At 40.8% G+C, this 20,757-nt stretch overlaps 1 protein-coding gene across 3 annotated transcripts in view; it reads left to right on the top strand.

Moving 5' to 3' along the window:
• Positions 1-18,188, top strand: part of ARK2N (arkadia (RNF111) N-terminal like PKA signaling regulator 2N) — a 43,610-nt gene extending 25,422 nt beyond the window's left edge. For all 3 annotated transcript variants that reach the window (XM_035559972.2, XM_035559973.2, XM_035559974.2), the window contains exons 3-5: positions 7,260-7,442; positions 11,378-11,504; positions 15,148-18,188. In XM_035559972.2, the coding sequence (XP_035415865.1) occupies positions 7,260-7,442; positions 11,378-11,504; positions 15,148-15,337 (500 nt within the window). In that variant the 3' untranslated portion in view covers positions 15,338-18,188. The remainder of the gene's footprint in view (positions 1-7,259; positions 7,443-11,377; positions 11,505-15,147) is intronic.
• Positions 18,189-20,757: the final 2,569 nt, after the last annotated feature.

Below are 20,757 nucleotides of genomic sequence, written 5' to 3'. Positions count from 1 at the left end.
CTGCATGGGAGTAATTGAACACCCGTTCAGTCGACTGCAGAGCCAGGATCTAGTAGGAGGCAAAACACAGCTACTTCATTAATGTTTTTATACAAGTGCAAATGAGCCTTTATAGAAGGGCTTAATTGAAATGTCACGAAATGTCAAACTGCGGATTCAGTGAATGAAACATTACAGGATCTGCTCCTAGGGTGGGACCCAACGCAGAAGCCCCTGGAGGTCTGGGGGGCCGAGCGCTTGTGCCCCTTCTGCCCTTGAGAGGGGTTTGAGAGCTACAGGCAGTCCCCAAGTTTGGCACACACGTTGGTTTAGCTGAGGGTCAGGGGCTTTACTTCACATGCTTCTAACAAAGTAAGTGAATTTTCAGGGCTTATTTAGGAAAAAGGTTTTTTTTTTTTCAAGTAGCACACAGCAGCATAAAACAAATTCAAGTCAAGGCAGTGAGCCTTAAAACAGTCTGTTGGAAAAGTAACTGAGCAGGGGGAAAAAAAGGCAAAAAAAAAAAATCCTAGACCTTTCAGGTATACTGATTTTCATTGTTATTTCTAACAGCATTAGGACAAAATAATTCAGGTAGAAATATGCATCTGTTTATTATTATTATTTTTTAAGTTCATGGTGTCTTTTAGTGTTTTTGCAGGATTGTTTGGTTATTTTGTCAGAGCTGCTAAAGTTAAGACTGGAGGACCAGTCTTAATTTAAATGGGCTGGGATTAGGTTGGGCAGTTATCTTGCCAATTGAAACGTATTTATATTATCACTGCATTTTCTTGTTAATATATATATATTTTCTTTCTGTATCATATACTGTAAATGTCTTTAAGTGCTATCTCAAGGGCATTAGAAATTAATAGCCCTATTAAAACCAGTAGAAAATCTCTACTAATTTCAATGGGGCTGGCATTTCACCTCATTAGCAAAGGAACTTGCTGCAGGTTTTGGTCAGAGACTACTTTAGGGGTACTCTTTGCCTGATAGAAGTGTGTAAATGGGGCTCTCTGAGCTGATGTTTGTTTTTTGAAATGATCAAGGTCTGCTCTGTGACCACTGCAGCTGTGTTTGGAAGCATTAGAACAAATGCGCTGTGCAATTAGTACTGTAGAAGCTAAATACTCAGGCTGGTTGATGAAGATGGACAGTACTTTGCAAAACATGCCGCTAGAAACCGCTTTTTCTCACAGATTTTATTAATCTCATGGTGCTGGATCAGCAAAGCGAAGGCACACGGAGAACAAGATTAAATTAAAACCCATTTTGAGCGCTCTGTTACGTCTCAGACTGATGGGCAGGGGTTAGCCCGGACTGTCACGGGCATGTGGTATCTCATCGAGCCATAGCAGCTCTCCGTGGGAGGATGCAGCTTGTGCTCCCAAAAACGTGATGCTCCTGGCGGGGCGAGCCTGCCTGTGCTTGCCTGCCTTTTGCTGAAGTAAGTCGTGCCTCCACAGGAGGCTTTGTGGTCATAGCTGTGTGTGATGCTTTCAAGTCCCTCCTGATACACCTTTCCCAAGTAAAACTGGGGAAGAGATCTGGCTAATAGGTCTGCTTCTGCAATTAAGCAGTCATTAAGTAGCACCAGCGACAGTGAGTCCTGTTGCGCGACAGACATCGTGCATTTCCTCCTGTTCTCAGTGCACAACCATGCTCCGTGTGCCTTTGCTTAACGCACATTGAAAATGACTTTATTGCATCTCTCGGTATAATTCGGTAAAACAAATCCAAGATACTTTCCATCTGACCGTCAAACAGCCTGAAAGAATGAATGTTGATCAGCAAGACTTGAATTTTTGAGATCTCTTCTGGTGTGATATATTATAAATGATCCAGTCTGAGAACAGATACTCATTTGATCATGTTGGTTTTTATTATTTTATTATAGTTTAAAAAAAAAAAAGCTTTGCTGTGTGAAATGAAGGAAACTGTGAGGAAAATGGATTCATCTTTTTTTTTATTCACTTTATGATTTTAGGGAGAATGTTGTTACACTGCTATTGTTTTTTATTGTATTTACCATGTATTCTTTGCCTAACCCTGTAAATTTTGAAATGTAACTACTGTAACCTGGAATAAATAAATAAACATAAATAGTAATGAAGTGTTTCATGTTGCTAAACAACATTAAAAAAAAAAAAAGAAAAAGAGAAGGTCTCCTGCCCCCCACCCTCCTTTGGGAACTGCTTTAGAGTTCAGATCCTTTATGCCATCTGAACCAAGCCTACTTTAGCTATAGCTCTGGATCATGTCTTAAATAATACCAGGTTTGTATAGTTTATCTAAAATGTAAAAAAATAAGCAGTTGCTTCAGCCTGTAGTCTTATATATGAAGCCATCCTGTTTATGTGAAAGTTACTGGTTTGTCTACTATGAAGCTATTTCAGCAAGCCACTTAGGATGCAGTCCTCTGAATCTTAGTTTTTGGCACCCAAAATTTGTTTGCCTTGGTTGCCGTAGTGATTATCTGAGCTTTTAAGTAATGTGGTTATTAAAGTCCATGCTATGTTTTGCTTAATCTTGAAGTCAGTATAGTTATCTCTTAAATTTGTGCAAGGTGTAAAATGAAGGGCGTTCTCGGGTCTTTTTATTCTTTTAAAATATCTCAGCATTCTCTTTTGCTGTATAAAAACCAATAATTTAATTCAGAGTACTGGGATGGGCGTAAAACAGCAATACCTTTATTCCTGAAGAAGACCCAGAGGTGAGGCCGTGGCTCTTTAGGCTCGCAAGTACCTGGGTGCCTTGGTGTGTTGCCTTTTCAGCTTTTGCACGTTTCAAGAAAACATTCCCAAACGCTATTTTTAAATTCCCCCATAATTTCCCAGTTAAAAATAGCTCAGTAATTTGAGGGGAGTGTTGTTTTCAGCTCAGCTCAGCTCCACTGCTTGTTAGCCTTGAGCAAGCTGCACATCTCTGCGTGCCTCAGTTTCCCCCCGCAGGCAAGAGGAGGTGAATAACCGCCTCGCTGAGATCACTAGTGGAAAGCTTTGTCAAGAATAAAGCGCTGCAATTACTGTTGCTGTTGTTATTGTACACGTCTGTACGTCTGAGATCTTGTGGCGCTGCTCACACCTAAATGAGGCTCCGCGTCTCCAGACACCGCTGGCTCCAGAGGGCAGCTCCAACCACCAGAATTAGGCTTTCAGTTTTGGAGTGACTGCAGCCAGGGCAGTCCTCTGGAGCCCCCAGCCTTTTTCCTTTACTTGGAGGGAATTTAAGTGCATAAAGTACTCGGCGTAAGTCCCGTCCCTAGGGCTGGAGCTGGTCTTGTGGGGCAGTTTTGGTGCCGGGTTTGAGTGCCCTGCTGGTGCTGGACTGAGCCCTGCATGTTGGGGAGAATGGGAGGGAGGGAGGGAGGTGATGCTGGGGGCTGCGATGTGAGCCCCCAGCCTGCCCGTCCCCCAAAATCCCTCTCTGGCTGCAGAGGGAGGATATTTGCGCGGCAAGCAGGGTCTCCGTGCCTAAATTTAAGAGAGCTGAATGACTCGGAGGAGTAAATCCCCATTCAGGTTGTGCTAGCTTGCCCTTTGTTTCTCACTGCAAAGTGACCCCCGGTACGCTGAGCATTGCTAGGCAGCTGCTTCAGCACAAAGGTAACTAACAGTGCTTCTCCGAGGGTCGCTGCTCTTTTAACCCACAGCTGGATTTTTACGCTCGGTTCCCCCTTTTCGCTCGTGCTGGCGTTCTCGTGAGTTGGGGGATAAAAGGAGATGTGGCTCTGTGAAAAGCATGGCAGTGGCTAGCAAGTAGGAGACGACTGAATTTGCTGCGTTGCAAACTAAACTTGTTATGTGTAGAGCTGGATTTTTGTGCATGTGGCTTTTAATTCAGTTGTCCTGAGTGGAGTTAGCTTTGGTGGGCTCTGTAAATCGAGGGAGATGCTTGGAAGCGTTGTCCCTGTCATGACCTCTGCCTCCAAATTCGTTTAAAAACATAAAAATAAAAAAATCCTTGCAGTCTTTCCCTCCCCCTGTTAACATTAAATGTCAACAGCTGTATTTTGCTGCTGGTACTTATTAACTTTCAGCCTTGTCTTTTTCAAGCACTTAGTGCTTTAGTAATAAATTAAAGCTTATCACCAGTGAAATGTAAGGCTTCCAGCTTCCTTGGGTTCTCAGAAGATGCGATTTTTCCTAAAGACATTGTTTAAATTACTGAGTAGGGAACCTCCTAATTGTGCTGTGTTAAATCGTGATCCCGCCATGGTTTTGTTTTGGTGTCTGTGCTTTTCTCCTTCGAAATCCTTTTAAAGCCAATTATTGCGAAGAGCAGCTCTATCGCGAAGGCAACCCGATAAGAGTTGTGGCTGTGGCTTTGCTTGATCCTTTCCAACGTGAGAGCCCTTTTCCGTCCTTATTTCCTGGCTGAAGCCAGCTGTCCTTATTTCTCAGCACCCCGCAGTCACTTTGCATCACACCGTCACGGTTAACCCCTCCTGCCCCATCTGCCTGCTGCCAAAAAGGAAACAGGCTTTGGGGACCAGAGCTATTTTAGAGGATTTTTTGATAATATGTCCACTGCAACTTTCATCTGGTTGTCATCTATGACTATTTTATTTTTTTTTGTACACACGCAAGCATTTCTTGCTTGTTTCTTCTTTTATTCGTGCTGAGAATCCTAGGACTCGTTCCCTTGGCCGCTTACTGGTGATAGGTGTGGGCAACCCTGGCACCAGGGCCCTTCCCTTTCCAAATCTGGCTTTGAAAGGCAAGGCTGAGAAAAGCACAAAGAGACCTCTGCTGTGCTTGCTTTGTAAACAGGCAGCTTGTTTTCTCCAGATCTTTAAATTGGTGGCTGTTACGCTGACAAATATAATTACAGTATGTAAATTATATTGAAAATATTTTTGTCTGTTTGATGTATACTAAATTTAAGCTAAGTTATAAGGTGTGCTGTTTGGAAGTGTGGAAGATACAAGAGTGGAGCTACAGATAACAAGTTTATGCTTGTATTTCCTACTGATGAAGACTTTCACACAAGTTATTTCTATGGGTAGGTGATGAGAATATCACTCTGCATGTATATACATTTATTATACATTTTTGCATGATTATACATGTAGGAGTGGTACAATTTTGACTTGAGACTATTGGTGCTTTCTGTCCAAATACAATTTTACTTGTGTAGACACGTCTGTCTAAATCAAATTTCGCTGCTTCTTTTGGAGACCTTAGCAAGAAGCGAAAGAAACAAAGACCTGAAGGAACAGTACACAGCTCATGAAATTTTAGATAACCCATTGTAAAAATGGTCAAATAGTCAATATTGTACTTGACCCTCGTATCTTCTGCACTCAACTGTTTATTTTTATAGATCACATTATATATGTTCATGCTGAACTCTGATGATAAGACTGAAAGAAAACGTTCCTCTCATGAGTCAGTCCACTTGTAACTTCTGCATGTAATCAAATCATCAGCTTGCACAAATAATTAACCGAACATCAGCCAGCTTAATTTTGAACTTGGAATGCCATTATTTTGCAATCGCTTTTTCAAAAGGAAAAGATTGCCTTTCAGTTAATTATCGGGATTTCTTTTCTAGTCATAATCATCAGTGTTTCATGTTGTGAACAGTTTGGTCTTTAATACATTGGCATTTAACTACTCATTTATTTTTGTCGGGTCTGTTTTAAGTTTGTAATATAACATTGTTTTACGAAATTGTTGTTTTGGAGGCAGGTCTGATCTCAAATATTTTGTGAATTTCTTCATACCTCATTGCAAAACTGATCTTTAGTACAACTTAAGCAATATGGTCACTCTTTAATGAAGCGCGTTGCTAATCACAGACCAGGCATTTCTTAGGGTATTGTGTTGAATTATGTTTCAGGGACCGAGTTACAAAAGCAAACCTAAGTAGAAGCAGCTTTTCAGAGACCTAGATCTGAAACTTTTAGTTCATTGCATTCTTTGTCTTCAGCAGTAGACATTGGTTACTTCTCAGTGAGACCAATCTTTCCTGAAACTTTTTTTTTTCTTTTTATTCTTAGTGAATTTTAAAAATTTCTTCAATCACTCGGTAACTCTGAAGGTCCTGTCTTTCTGAACACGTTATTAGTGTCCCATATGACTGATAACGTTATGAAAAAGCCCCTCAGACATTCGGCTGCCACCACTCCTTTGGAGCTGTGCAGTTGCACGAGGGAAGCAGCTGAGCTTTGGCCATTTTTCCATTTTGTACCCTTTTCTGTGGCTGAAGTCTTAGCCCAAACCAAGTTTTCATTCTGGCACTTGAGGAATGAGAACTCCAAACACTTTCACCCACTCTGAATCGATAAGCTGTAGTTACTAGCTGAGACAAGGTATTTGAATTAAAATGCACATCCTTTCAGCATTATGTTATTTAGCTATTCTCTCTTTGCTTTCACATTAATCCTTGTCTTGAATTTGAGGTTTCTCTGAGCCTCTTCTGTTTCTAGTATGCTTCCTAATCATAGGGGGTTTTCATTGCTCGAAAAGGAAATATTCTACCTTAATAAAATGGACCAAAAATATCTTTTTGTTTTTCCTCAGTAATAGATTTCAGAATCACGTAAGCAAGTCTCTCTGCTTATTTCCCCCTTCACTTTGGTGGCAAAAGGTGCACATGGTAATCATAAAAAAAACAAGCAAACAAACAAACAAAAAAACTTTTTTATCACTGCATGCTATAGTTTCATTCCTCATTGTTCTTGATCTTAAAACAATAAAATAAAACAAAACAAAAAAAATGCAGTTTTGAAAAATCCCCCCTGTCCCTGACAGATAGCTGTTACGTAAGGAAGCTTGCCTAATGTTAAATTGTTGTAACTGGATCAGTTATATCAGAAAGTTAGCTTTATTCAATCAACCCTAAAGTAATGTAAGCTGTCACTTGAGTTTTGTAAAATTCTCTAGCGAAATGTCTTGCCAAATTTAATGTCCTGTAGTATATTATTTCTTCTTTTAAACTGAAAGTTTTATCCTTTTAGGACTGTAAATGTAACACTGTCAGATACCGAGCTGTTGGGTGTTAATGTGAAAGATAATACCCAAATAACTGATACATTCATAACTCTGTTTCCCTCACATTTGTGTTTTCTGTGCATACAAAGGTTAAAATGTCTCTGTAATTTCAGACTATGTTCATTAACTGAAGTGCAATAATTGATACAATTTATACTTCTTTAAGAGCTTTGCTAGGAGATTGCATTAATCCTTAAACAACTTATTTGTACTTTTTAAGGTGCCTTTAAAAGGTGTATGCTGATTTCTGACAACTGCTGCCTTTCTCTCCTTCTGCAGATGGACCTCCAGTTGTAGCTCATTATGATATATCAGACACAAATTCAGACCCAGAAGTGGTAAATGTGGACAACCTGTTGGCGGCTGCAGTAGTTCAAGAGCACAATAATTCTTTAGCAAATCAAGACTCGGGATCTACCTGGAGAACCAGAGGGCTGATAGATGAGCTGAGTGCTGATACAGGTCTGTTCAAGTTCCCTTCCTCTGATGTTCATTCATTCCAGCATCTTGGCCACTGTCTCTGCCTTCCGTCCTTTCAATATCTTTGTGATTTATTCATCTTTAAAAGCACCTTGCATGGATTATGCAATAAAGCAGTATAGGAGCTTATTGAAAATGTCTGGCATTTATTCCAACGTACAACTGGTAAAAATTGGCAAAGGTTCCTGCAATGTATTTTTTGGAAACTAATTTTCTTAATTATTTTTCCTCCCTCCCCTTTAATTACTTATTGGAAAAAAGGTCTTTTTTTTTTTCTTTTTTCCTCCTCTCTAATGAGAGTGAGCTAAACTTGTTACTTAATGGTTGATTATGATGACCCATGCCACTAGTTAGTAAACCAATCATAATCTTATTTTAATTATTGTAATTGTCTTTGTCTATGTATGTCTTTTTTTTTCTCTCTTTATTTCCTTAAAATACAAGCATTAATTATTCCCATACACCACCTGCATTTTTAACATAATCCAGAAAACTGGACATACCAACATCAAACAGATGAAGGGTGAAAAAGTGCTGGTAAGTGGGCTTCGCATCAAGAGACTGAAATTTCCTACAAGAAAGCAAGAGCAGGAATACTGTGGGAGGCTTCATAAAAACTGCTCAGCTTCACTTGGTGCTTGCAGTGCTTCACTAGCAAAAGAGTAGGGTAATAACAGGATATATTGCTGTGTCTTGGGGGAGAGCCATATAAGCAGGGAGCTAATGGGGAGTATTTCCTATCGTCTTCACTCTCAAGTTCTTCATCCTCAAGTGCCAATTTATTACCTTCCTTGTCACTCATTTTTGATACACGGTTAAGATTTTTAGCTGCATAATACATGGAGTCTTGCTTGTGTTGGTGGAGCAGAGAAGTTTTTTGTGTTACTCAGTTTTTAAATACTGGAAGACTCCTGGTAGCTCACAGCTACTTTTCTGCGTCTATCAGGCTTAAAAAAATACAAGTACGTAGCAGATTTTGAAGGAGCTGTTCCATTACTCTATGGCAGACGTTTCCGTTACGTGACTGTGAGAACCTCTGTTGCGTTATCTTCGCTATGCTCTGTGGCTGGATGATGTTCCAGCCTTTTTGAAGCTAGCCTGTGCTTTCCAAGCTCACTGCTGTTTGCAGGATAGTAGGCTAACAAGCCTACTCCTTTATTAAGTGATTAAAAAAAAATTATTAGAACAGCTGAAATTAACTTTATTACATAGTACTAATGATTTGGTACTTTAGTAGAAAGAAAGGAATGTAAGGAAATAAAAAGTGAACGTTTCTTACCAAGCTTCCTTCTGCTTACCTCTTCTGAGTACAGTTGAGCGATGCAGGTAGAAGTTTGTCATCCCTCCTTCTGCCTATATCCGAGGGCACTTACTTTTGCAAGGACGAGGCTGCGAGGTAAAAGAAACCGAGATAATTTCAAGAAACTTCTTTATCCTTGAACCAATGGGAGCATGTCCAGACTAATTCACTCCTCATGCTGGGAAAGCGTCTGAAAGGGTGATTTTTTTTTTTTCCCCTGTGTATACTTTGCCCCAGAGCCTTGTACCTCTAGTACACTTCTGACTATACATTTGTCAGTGCCAGCCTTTTCTTACCATGCCTAAGACTGCACATTTGGAAAGCAGATGTAAGATTTGAAAATTCTGTTTTCCAAATTAATCTCAAGCCAGTATCTAGTTTAGCATGCATTAAAAGATGCGTTCCCATGGGAAAATAACACCGTAAAGTTTATCTAAGTGAAAAATCGTACTGGGACACACTATCACATTTTTGTGTATGGGCAAATATTTGGAGTTGTTTTGCAAGCTGATGTTGTAGGGAAAACAAAACATCTCCTTTGGGCGTCATCTTCACATTAAAAAAGCGTAAACATGTTATTAGGCATGAAATTTGTATGGCCAGAGGCTATAGATCTGTGTGCTGTAATCCTGATTTACACTCAGCTACATGTTGTAATATTTACTTTGCTAATCATGGTTTCCCTACTGCTAAGTACCTTTTTGTTGTCTGAAGGTAAAGCTATGGTAACGTCCTACTCTTTCGGGGCTCTTGTTTATACCTCGAGGATTCATTGTAGGGCTCTAAAAGCCCGTCTGCCGGGCATTACCCTGTCTAGCAGAGTTTGCAGGATGGCATAAGTCAGTTTTTTAGCCCCAGCAGTTAATGTACTAGGGCAGACCGAGAGCAGTAGCAGTAAGCTGGAAGCGGTCGAGGAGCGCCTTGCTGTTCTGCTGCCGGTGCCGCAGCCGCCGTGGCTGTCAGGATTGGGGCGATGCGACCCGCTGGGGCAGCAGTCACCTCGAGCTCCTGGTTTGCTTCGCCAGCGCGTGAATCAAAGCCTCTGAGCTTCCGTTTCATGTTGCACAGTTTGCCTGTGTGCCCGGCCACTTCTATTTAAGAAATATCCGTGACCCGTTTGGGGAATTTATGGCAGTCTGTGATATTTGCCAAGAAATGTTCAGCTGAACAGTAATGTTAGGAAAAGTCTGCCTGGGCTATTTATTTATTTTAAGTTCAGCTTAAAGTCTTTTTTTGCCTTGTGAGGTGGAAGCTCCTCCTTCAGGCCCATTGCAGCACATGGATTTCCTTCCCTTTCCAGCCTTGCTCCTATGCTGCACCAAGCGCCTTCATTGTCCAGAAACAGCGAACATGCAGTGCTGTCTCTGTCCTTCTATTTTGCTTCCATCTTTTCTGAGTATTTCAAATGTTTCTGAGTATTTTCAATTAGAAAGTCTTCCTGATGCTTGCTCTCGGGTTAATTTCTTCTTTTTGTGTCCTCTTGGTCCACCTTGGGGTTTAATCAGTTCTGCAGTTTGCACGCTTTGGGAGTTCAGTAGATGATTATTGCAACCTCCTCCTCCTATCTTTGAGGAAGTGTCCAGTCAAACTAGATATGGATAATATATTTGGCTAATCTCAAATTTTCCTGCTCTACAAATGATTCTTCCCATGTGTAGTACAGTTGTGTGAATTGTTTCCAAGAAGTAGGTAGTCTCATCTTCAAGGCTACCCTGCTTCTCCTAGGTTGCTGCTAAGGAGACAATAAAAGTATATATTTTTATACTTTCAAGTATTGAATTAGTATATTTTCTATTAAACAAAAATGTTTTGTCTATTTTGTGTTTTCCGTGCAAGTGTAATATTTCACAATGCAGTTTCACTAATTGTGGTGAAGTACTCAGCAGTACTTGGCAGGAAACCGAAAACCTGCCACACTTCTTGTGTTTAGAAAGGACTTGTTGTTTGACAAACTGATGAACTGGATAGCCATTGAGGAGCTGTAATTAAAAAACAAGCAAACAAACAAAACCCAACACTGCTATATATAGAGGTTATGAAGAAAGTTTGTTGTTTTTTTTTTTCTCAAGTATTTCTAATAATTTTACAGCAGATGTGAAGCGGTATGACCAGAAACCGATAGTTTTGTTTTCTTCTATCTCCTGGTTTAGAAGAAAATATTGACACCAACATTTCTATTTCCTCGGGGTGTGTGATGTTTATATCCATCCTGTAGGCTTTCTTTCCGATAGTGTCACTGGGTTTGATTTATTGACAGTAGATTGTCATCTTGCTTTATCTCGAAGAGGTTTAGGTGCAGGCTAACAGCATTATTGTAAAATAACAGTTGGAAAGTCTAGCTACCCCTAAAGAAGAGAAGTGTTCCTGGCACAATGGTATGTCTTTTTTTCACATTTGTGTGATAACACCATCGCTAGAGCTACTGAGATTGGATAAATCCAGTGATCATCCTGTATCAGATAACGAACTGAAAGTTAGCTAAGTTGATCTAACAACCTTTTCTGATCTTGGTATTTCAATCTTTGTTGGGTTAGCTCTAGAAATTCCTTTTCCAGATGATTTGTGAGTAATGTAAGCTGTTAAACATAGGCTTTGTTTGTGTTTTTCCCTTCTATAGGTCATTTGGATCCAGGCTTCCTTGCAAGTGACAAAACCTCTTCTGGTAACGCCCAGGTCAATGAAGAAATTAATATTGCCTCTTCTGATAGTGAAGTAGAGATTGTCGGAGTTCAGGAACATGCCAGGTATGAATTCCTTTTTCTTACTCTTTTCACTTTTAATATTTCATACATTTTATCAGAATATCTATGTTGCAAAAAATAATAAAGGAAAAAAAATTGCTAACTTCCCCTTGGCTAGTTATCATCCTTGACTGATGCCCCAAAGGTAGCACTTTGTTTTTTCTATTCAGCTTGTCATGGTGATATCAGAATGTTTTCCTAGAGAACGGTTATCAATGTCATATGTATTTAGATTAAACTTGTGACTTGCTATCAAACATCAGCAGGCTAAACATATGAAATATTACAACACCAAATGTTGAGATACCAAGTTTGTATATGTCAGGAAACATTGTTAGGAATTCAGTTTTTAAGTACACAGTATGAATATGCAAATACATAAACCAAAATAATTATTTGGGTTCTTGTTTCTTTTCAGAATAATTCACTTTAAGCATTTAAATAATTTTTGTTTTATTTAATTTATCAGTTGTTGTAAAAGTAAAACCACTAGCATCTTTTCAATGGCCAATCCGGTAAGATAGCCCTTTTAGCCTAAAAATCAGATCCTTATTAATCTTAGTTTTATTCGAAGATAAAAGATAATTCATACCCCCAAACTAGATCAGGGCAGGAAAGCCAGAGGTTTCTCTCAAGTTTGGACAGATAGCAGTTGAGCTGTGCTTTGGCTGTTATTCTTGGTAGGCATATTTTGATGTCTTTCTCAATCTTTAGAATATGGTCTTTCCTTGGTTTGAGGTATTTTGAATCAGCTGAGCAAGACCAGTATTTTCATACAGTGAAGAGAGTCAATTTGGTGAAATAAAACCAAGTCATTACAGTATACACACAAGCTCTGTTTAAAACTAGACTGCTGCCTGGTGAATGCTAGGAGGAGGAAAAGGGGTGTGCAAGAGAAGGAACAGAGCTTTTCTCCGTCATTCCTTCACCACATCGTTCTTGAAGAAAGGAAGAAGGAAGGTGTGCAGGACCCAGTTTCCTGGGTAGGAAACTACAGATAGTTTGGATGCAGTCCATTGCTGTTGGATGCGGGGGAAAAAAAATAAAAGTTCTAAGGTGCTGAAGGAAGATAAATTTAGTCTTAGCTTCTAGAACACTGGAAGTCTTCTCATGGCTAGCCTGCCTATTTATCCAGCAGACCCAGGGCTTAGAGAATCTTTGTCCTGATGCCAAGTGACGTGGACTTGTTCTCCACTACTATTTCGTGTAATAATCTGTCTAGTGCTATATACACACAACCCTTCTGCTTGAGGTCCCCGAGTCAAACACTTGCCACGCTGCTTGTCTCGGTAATGTTTACCATGTATGAGAATGGGAATGTTAAGTAAATGCAGAGTTGCTGTTTAAAATTAGTTTTAGTAGATATGGACCGCAATAATTTCAGCAAAGATAGATGAATAGCACACTCTTCTTCTTGCGCTTTCCTTTGTTCATGTAACCACTCTGACATCTCTCAAAGAGTAGTTCTTACTGGTTCCGTAAAATACATGCACATTTTGGTTGTTTGAATCCTATTTAGAGTTTTATTTCTCTTGCAGGTCTAGGCTTGCAGTTATGAAGTATTGATGGGCTTCTGACAGGGTTGTCGTTTGGAAAAGGTTTAGGTTTTTGATCAGTATTTTCTGCATGCCTAGTTAGTACGGTGTTTGGATTCAGTTCTTTTGCTCACACTGTTTTCATTGTGCTCCATGCTCCATGTTGTCATTGGATTGGTGTGAGTTGTGACACTCTAGAGTTTGTCTCCCATTTGTAGTTTTTGAGATTGCTAGTGATTTGGTGGCATTTCTCATCATTAGAGATATACTTGGCATTTACTTAGGACACCAAGTCATGTTTCTCAGTTTCTTTATTTTTTGTCCGATAGAATTATTTTTTTTAATCATGCATGTGTATAAAAGTCTTCCTCTATTTTTTCCTAGGTTTTCTTTTTGTTTTGTTTTGTCCCTTTACCTGCTATCATCCCCGTAGCTACAGGTTGGAAAGCATGTTCCCTAAGTTAATATTTGATTGAACATTTTGTTATTGGCTGCTTGTGCGACTTGTTTGAGGATAAACACATTTTTCTGCAAGGTATCATTTCCATGAGATAAGTCATAGATTGCTTTCTGTCATCTTCGGGGAGAAAAGTTAGTGTTAGCTTTGCCTAAGCACGGAGAGCTGCTCTGTGTTGGAATGATGAACCATAGTCCCTGAGACTGAGCGCTGTATTTAGTTTGCTTTGGCTACAAACCTTTCTCGTCAGTTAAGCTTTAAAATATTTCTTCTTAAAAGAAAGCTTAAAAAAATCCCCTCCATTTGTTAGAGTTCCAATCCCTTATTACTAATCCTTTGTAGATACCTAGTCTAAGTATGTGTTTTTAAGCTCAAAAATGTAATAAAAAAGTAATTCTGAACATTGCATCCAAAACTAAATAGGGTATCTGACGTTTGTATTCTGACAAGTTAGAGCTCAGCGAATGAGATTTTTCATCCTATTTCATGAAACTCTTTCTCTAACCAGAGACAAAAATGATGAGCATAACCTAAGGCGTTCTGGAGAAACTAAATTGTGCTAGCTTGAATTAAAGCCAATAAAATGTAAATGTCAGGAATATTTGACCAGTGCAGGAAACGTGGGTACCTGAAATACAGTTCACGTGCCTTCACAAAGAGGAGGGAAAAGGTTACCCCAGCGGCCCCAAATCTCCTGCTTACAAGAGGAAAACAATTTTTGGAGCACAAGGTATAAAGTTTTACTAGTGCTTGTTTGAGGTTTCCAGCTATGAATGGAGTGACCATCTTAAAGACCAGTAATTCTTCTCATTGCTTCATATAGCAAGCTGAGTCTTCTGTTATGTTTTTTTTCTAGTTGTTGCTAGCTTGTACTTATTTTGTCACTTACCTGTTATCAATATAATAGATAAAAGTACTGTGCAAATAAGTAGACATGTACCTCACTTCAGCAGGGCACTTGAGCGTGTGCTTATCTTTAAATATGTGATTTAGTCTCATTGACTGCAATCACTGAAAGCCTAAATGTTTTGCTGAAGTGGGGCTGTACCGTTAGCAGGGAGCATTTCCCAGCGTGTTTGTAATTTTTAGTTAAGGTGACCAAAGAAAAATCAAGTGTAATGGCTTTATTATTGTAATGAAGGTATCATTATGTCCTTACGGCAACACAGTTTTTTGATTTCTTATAGAAAGTTATATTTTCTCTTTGTCTCATCAAGTCTCGCTTTCAATTTTTCCCTTTTTAAAATTCCAGTGGGTAAAATTGCTAGCAGGAAACTGAATGCTGCTGAATAACGCATGGTAGTACACGTGATGGGGCAGAAAACTCTTCAAGATCCTGGGGATCCATGCACATATTTATGGGGAACATCACTTTACACCCACTGGTAGTAAGAGTTCTTAAAAAGAATGTAAACCCCACCAGCCCCTTCCCCAGCTCTGCCCGAGTATGAATTTAAGTCTAGTCTCAGCGTGGCGAACTTGCAGATCAGTGGGTATTTAAGGTGTCGTGGGTCTACAAATGGAAAAGCCCCAAGGAAATTTTGGGGAGGGACGTGTTAGTGAAATGCATAAACAGTAAAACACTGCAGCTAAGAATCTTGCTCCTGAATTCAACAGCAGCTTTAATGCTTTTTGCTTTTTTGCCTTGCTACAGGTGTGTGCACCCGAGGGGAGGCGTGATCCAGAGCGTGTCTTCCTGGAAGCACGGCGCAGGCTCTCAGTACATTAACACTCAGCAAACACAATCATGGACAGCTGTGACTCCCCAGCAGAATTGGTCTTCGCCCCCAGAAGTAGTAGACCTCACGTTGGATGAGGATACCAGACGCAAATATCTACTGTAATGCGGTGTCACTGTGTTTCTGTCCCCATCCCTCCTCCCTTTGTGGCACAGAAGTTCATTGTTATAGCTTCAGCTTCAGAAGCCCTATTCCTGGCATTACGACATTCATACTCATGAAGTTTTTCATTTCCATAAGAATGTAGTATAATTTTAAGATCATTTAAAATGGTTTCTTTGCCTTCTCAAAGGAGGATTCTTCCCAGAATAAAGACCCAATAGCTCCAAATTTAAAGCATGTCTATAGTTGCTAACTTGCGTGTGTTAATTTGAGGAAATGTGTACAAAGTTGTCCTCTCACCCTTTCCTGCCTCCAACTTCAGAACATTTTTAATTTATCAGTATATCGGGTTTGTTAGTAGAAGTTAGTGTTTTGCTGTGTGAGCATCAGTGATTTTGAGAAATGCTGTGTCCTCACTGATTTCAGTGGAACTGGGGGTATTCAACACTTCCGAAAGCTGGGCTGAGAGTATTTATACCCAAGCTGATGTGGTTACGTTACCAGCAGGAGGGACTGTCTGTAATACAAGAGGCCCATAACATATGCACTGAACAGCTTTTAATTAAAGGACTTTTATTTTCAATTTAATTTATAGTTTACACTCTTTTCAGTGCTGAGTCTTCTGTCTACTTGACTACTGTGTTTCACTGATCATTTTCCACAGCTTATTACAGTTTAAAATAGTCGTAGTAGAAACTTTCTAGCAGCTAATTATTGCAAAAGCACAAGAAAATGAAAAGTAATAAAAAGGCCCAACATCCCTCTCCTTTTTAAACGTATCTGAGCTTTTTACCTATTTCTGAATCTTGCCTCGAGTAGGGGAAGAAGAGAAACGAAACGTATTTGCTCCTAGTCCTCATTTCTTCTATTGCTTATCTGCTTCATTGAACATCTCAAAAAATAATTTTAAAAAAAAAGTTTAAAGCCCCAGCCTAGCAAAGCACTTTAGCAGGTGTGTATTGTTAAGCTCTGACAGTTTGCTGAAACTCACGGGGCCATTCAAGTGCTTCAAACTCTGGCCTAAAGGTTGTTGCAGGATCAGGGCCTGAGGTTGTGATCTGTTCTTTAACTAGATCTGCACCATTTTCCTGGCTTTAGGTCATGCCTCTTATCCTAGTTCTGGAATTGCTTTTAGGGTATGATCCAGGAAACGCTTTCTACCGGAATATTTGCTCAACCGAAATCAGTGGAACCGCTTGCTTCAGTGGGCTCTAGTTTCTGTAGCGTATGTGGAGGTTCCTGGCCCTAATCTGTCGTATTGAGCCTTTCGCAAGGCAAAAGCCAAAGATTAGACTTAAACAAGATGATATTCACTTTAAATGTCTGTTGTGCAATTAAAATATTCCTTTGTATTCCAGTGTTTCTAATGGAAATTTTCTACAGCTCTCTCAGCAGACTTTTGCCATTTGATGCTGAACAGGGAGGGGGTAGTCAGGACATGGGAAGTTCTGTTTCATTTTTGTGTTGGCTCGTTTTTAAAGTTATTTGGCTTCCAATATTTTTTTTTCTGTGGGCAGAAAACAACAACAACAAAAAGAACCACCAAAATTCAATTACCTGCGTTGTCATGTAATGTAAAAAGAAAAAAAAAAGAAAAAAAACCAGTGGTGGTATAGTCAATGACAGTTTTTTTTCTGTAATAAGCAGAAAGGTTATGACTGCACTTTAGAGAACAATTAGGTAAGGGATTGCTATTCCAGTTTAAAGCTTTCTAAAACATTGAACTGTGATAAGTGTATTGCATGACCAGACAGTGTATGTGGTGCTTCTAGGGACGGGTTTCTTTCTCGGGGGCGGGAGGGAGGAGCGGAGCCCACACTCCTTGCAGTAGGGACAAAAAAAGAGCCTGCACCGTCAGGACACTCTGGCAGCAGTGGCTGTTGATCGTTTTATCCTCATGTTTTCATCGCGTAACTCGGCTGTCATTTTCGTGGGCTAGCACACATGCTGTAAGGTGACTTTGGAACAGTGATTCAGTGTGGCTGCTTCTTGCTGTTTCATCGAGTCTTTTAAAGATCAGTTTTGAGGAAAGCTGCAGGGACCCATTTGTAGTCCTTCCATTAAAAACGCAAACTATCTATCTGTTTTTCAGTTTGTATATGATGTGACTTCCATGTATATATAAAAGCGACTGCGTCCTAACCAAACTTCCTCCAATTGTGCACTGTGTTTGTTTAAACAACTCATGTATCGTAGTCTGATGCAGGTTTTCTTTTTATTTTATTTAAAACACTACATTATTTTCTTTTATTCCTAACAAATTTGAAAGGGTAGTGATCCGAAAACCACAGTCACTGGATAGCTAGCAAGTGGTTTTTTTTTTGTTTTGTTTTTTGTTTTTTACAAGAGAGCAAAAGGTGCCTGGATGGTTTTGCTCTTCTCAGCAGGAAAGTGAAATGTTAGCCGTTGTATGGCTAAGAACCAATGCACTTAGGGCCTGATCCAGAGCCCATTGGAGCTGATGCGGGGCTTTCTGTCAGCTTCAGTGTGCATTGGCTCAAGCCCTTCATGGTTTAACAGTTCCTGAATTGCTGGAGTGTGAACTTGGAATCTTCTGTAGTGAAGACAAATCATTGCTTAGAATTTAAATGTTTAAAATGTGCGACTCTAGTTAAAAAAAAAAAAAAAAAAAAAAAAGATTCTTCTCAACACTCGTTATTTAGTTCTCATTTTCCATCTAGTATTTAATGGTCTTTGGAGAAAAAAATAATAATAAAACAGAGTGTTATATATATATATAAATATATATATTTTTGGTGCAAGATGAGACCTTCTGTTTTTTGAAATAAGTCTGTAGCATAAAGGTTAAACTATTTTAAGACAAAATAAAATAGAGTGTATTATTTAAACAATATCATCTTGTTTGGGATGTTTTTTGTTTGTTTGCCTGAGCAGCCTCCTTGTGGTATTTCCTCCGAGCGTGTCCCCTTGTCCCATCCTCCCTGCTGGTCTCTGCAGGTCGAGCAGAGCACTTGGCCACCATGACCCCGCTGCACTCGGATTTTCCCCACGAAGCACCAGAGTGGCCAGAAAGTGCTGGCAAGCCGAAATCTGCTGTTTTAAATGGACTTGTGGGCCAGCAGTGGAGTTGTGCCCAAGTCCTGCAGGCCACAAGAGGTGGTGGCACGCTGAGCTGCGTTTGGGGAACCCCTAAACTCCCATCTACTGCCTCCACTAATATCAAGGACGGTAGGTATAACTGCACCGTGCTAAACTGAGGGCCCCGTCGCCTGCCAGTCCTCCCACAGCCCCCATGGAAGCAGGAATAACAATATAAAATCCATTATGTTTCCAGCCAGATAGGGTAGTTTGATTTATTTCTGATGGTTTTTGTCACACGAGAAGGCTCTCCGTGGTGCGAGTGAGGAGAGCCATTTATCCATGTATTTTAAATAGCAAGATGGATAATAGAAGTCAGTTGGCTTTTCAGCCCCATTGGGTTCTTGGCTTCTGTGAAGCTTGAAAATGGGAATTTGGGGGCCAGGTTGTTGCCATGAACATGGATGCCAGACTGAGATTTTGGTTCATGCACATCACCAGCGAGAGAAGGGCATCATAGTGTCTGGTGCAGATGTGGAAAGATGAGAGGCAATGTCCTCCCCGAACCCCTTTTTCTCCATCACCAAGAGATACCCAGAGTCCTTGAGCTTCAAAATGCGCAGTACGTAAAGCCTAACATTTCTCTTTAGTTGCTCAGCACATCCCTCGTGGCTCAGGCCAGTTTGCTTTGTGGGAATTGTCATTTCTGGGGCTGTACGAGAATCGACAAAAGCTGCCCGAACAGCTCGCATTCTGTATTTTCCACAGTGAAGTCATTGCAGTGCAGATAAATTTTTTGGCTGAGTTTTGTTTGTCTGCCTTAAAATGGGAAGTGAAAGGGTTTTACCGAACAAATTAGTTCTCGCCTTCCCTGGAGGATCCGCAAAGTGTGTCCTTTGCTGAGTGCTTCACCACCATTTGCTGAAGTACTATTTATTTTTTCCCTCTCCTTTTTAGGGCTGTAGCTTGTGAATGCCAGACGCTTGGCTTTCTTTCCCAAGCATTGCAGGGATGGAGCTGCAACTTCCCCTCTCTGCAGGGACAGGGGCAGCACTCCTGCAAAATACCTTTTTGTGTATAAAAACATCTTGTGTTTACTTCCAGCTTTGGTGCAAATAAGGTGACCGCTGTCCCTTTATTGGAACTAAACGGTAGCTTACGGCTGGAAAAAGAAACAAATTAGAGCTCTCTGCAAAATTCATTTTTCATTACTGTACATGACGCAAATTGAATGCAGACCTGGAGTCTGGCCGCTGCCTTTCACAGCAGGTTTCCTGCGCATGGCTCTGACAAAATCCCATCTCGTACAGCTGAGGATCACATTTGTTTTATCCACTGATAGCTTTTGCCTGGCCCATGATCAAGGGCACCCAAACCTTTCCCACCTCCTTTCTGCCAGGTCCTTGTGTGTCTGCGTTAAGCCTAATGCCACCGAACCCCAGTGTCACGTCTCTCACTCCAGCTCATCCAATTCTTCCCCTACTGGCAGTGCTGCACAAGCCTGCCTGGTCAGCAGTTTTCAGTAGAAATCTCCAACTCTACACCAAGGTCACTCGTGAAAATACTGAAGTAGGGTGGTTTCAAAGCTGATCTCTCTAGAGGAGCCAACAGCTTGCGCAGCCACAGCTGAACCAGGCATCGGCTTCCTCAGAAACTCACCACAGGCAGATTTAATTACCTGCATCCTAAAATATCCTGATTGCTCCTGTCATTGCCATGATAGCCCCCTGGATCCCTGGCCTTTGGCATCAAGGACCTCCATGGCCTTCCAAGGAAGCAGGGTGCCTTCAAAGCCCCCAAAAAGGGGCTTTCACATCGGGGTGGTTGGGCTGGAGCGATGCTGGTAAGACCCTGATAGGAAACGTGTCGCTCTTGCAGTGTGTTACTCAAAGCTCATCTCACCTGGCACGGGATGTGACAGAGATCCACGATGGAGTAATTTTACTGCTTTTCCACATGATTACACTTCCCATTCGGGTCCATTTATTCCCACTCTCCTTGGACCACATGTGACAAAACCTCCAATAAAAACACCCCTGGCAGAGATGTGCCAGCTGCACGTCCCCAGCCGGGCGCCCCATATCTATTTTGGGACATCTCCCCAACACCCTCCTCCTGCCAGCACTCACAGCTCTTACGGGATCTGTCGTCTGCACAAAGAGCACAGGCGAAGCTCTCCAGCACACAGCGATGGGTTGGAAACCACCCCCTTCACTGGGCTCTCCTTCTCTTGGTCAGCAGCACGTCCCCGAGATGTTCCCTCCTTGTTCCCATGCCTGAGAGCTGCGCTTCCAGGGTAGGGCACCCTAAGAAAGCTGTTTCGCACTTAAATAAAGCAGCGGTGAGGAGTAATGAATAGATTTGGGCAGGCAGGTAGGTCTTCT

This window comes from Cygnus atratus, chromosome Z, assembly GCF_013377495.2.
Source record: "Cygnus atratus isolate AKBS03 ecotype Queensland, Australia chromosome Z, CAtr_DNAZoo_HiC_assembly, whole genome shotgun sequence".
Lineage (NCBI taxonomy): Eukaryota > Metazoa > Chordata > Aves > Anseriformes > Anatidae > Cygnus > Cygnus atratus.
Note: the sequence above shows the minus strand (reverse complement) of the source record. Positions and strands in the feature narration are given on the sequence as shown.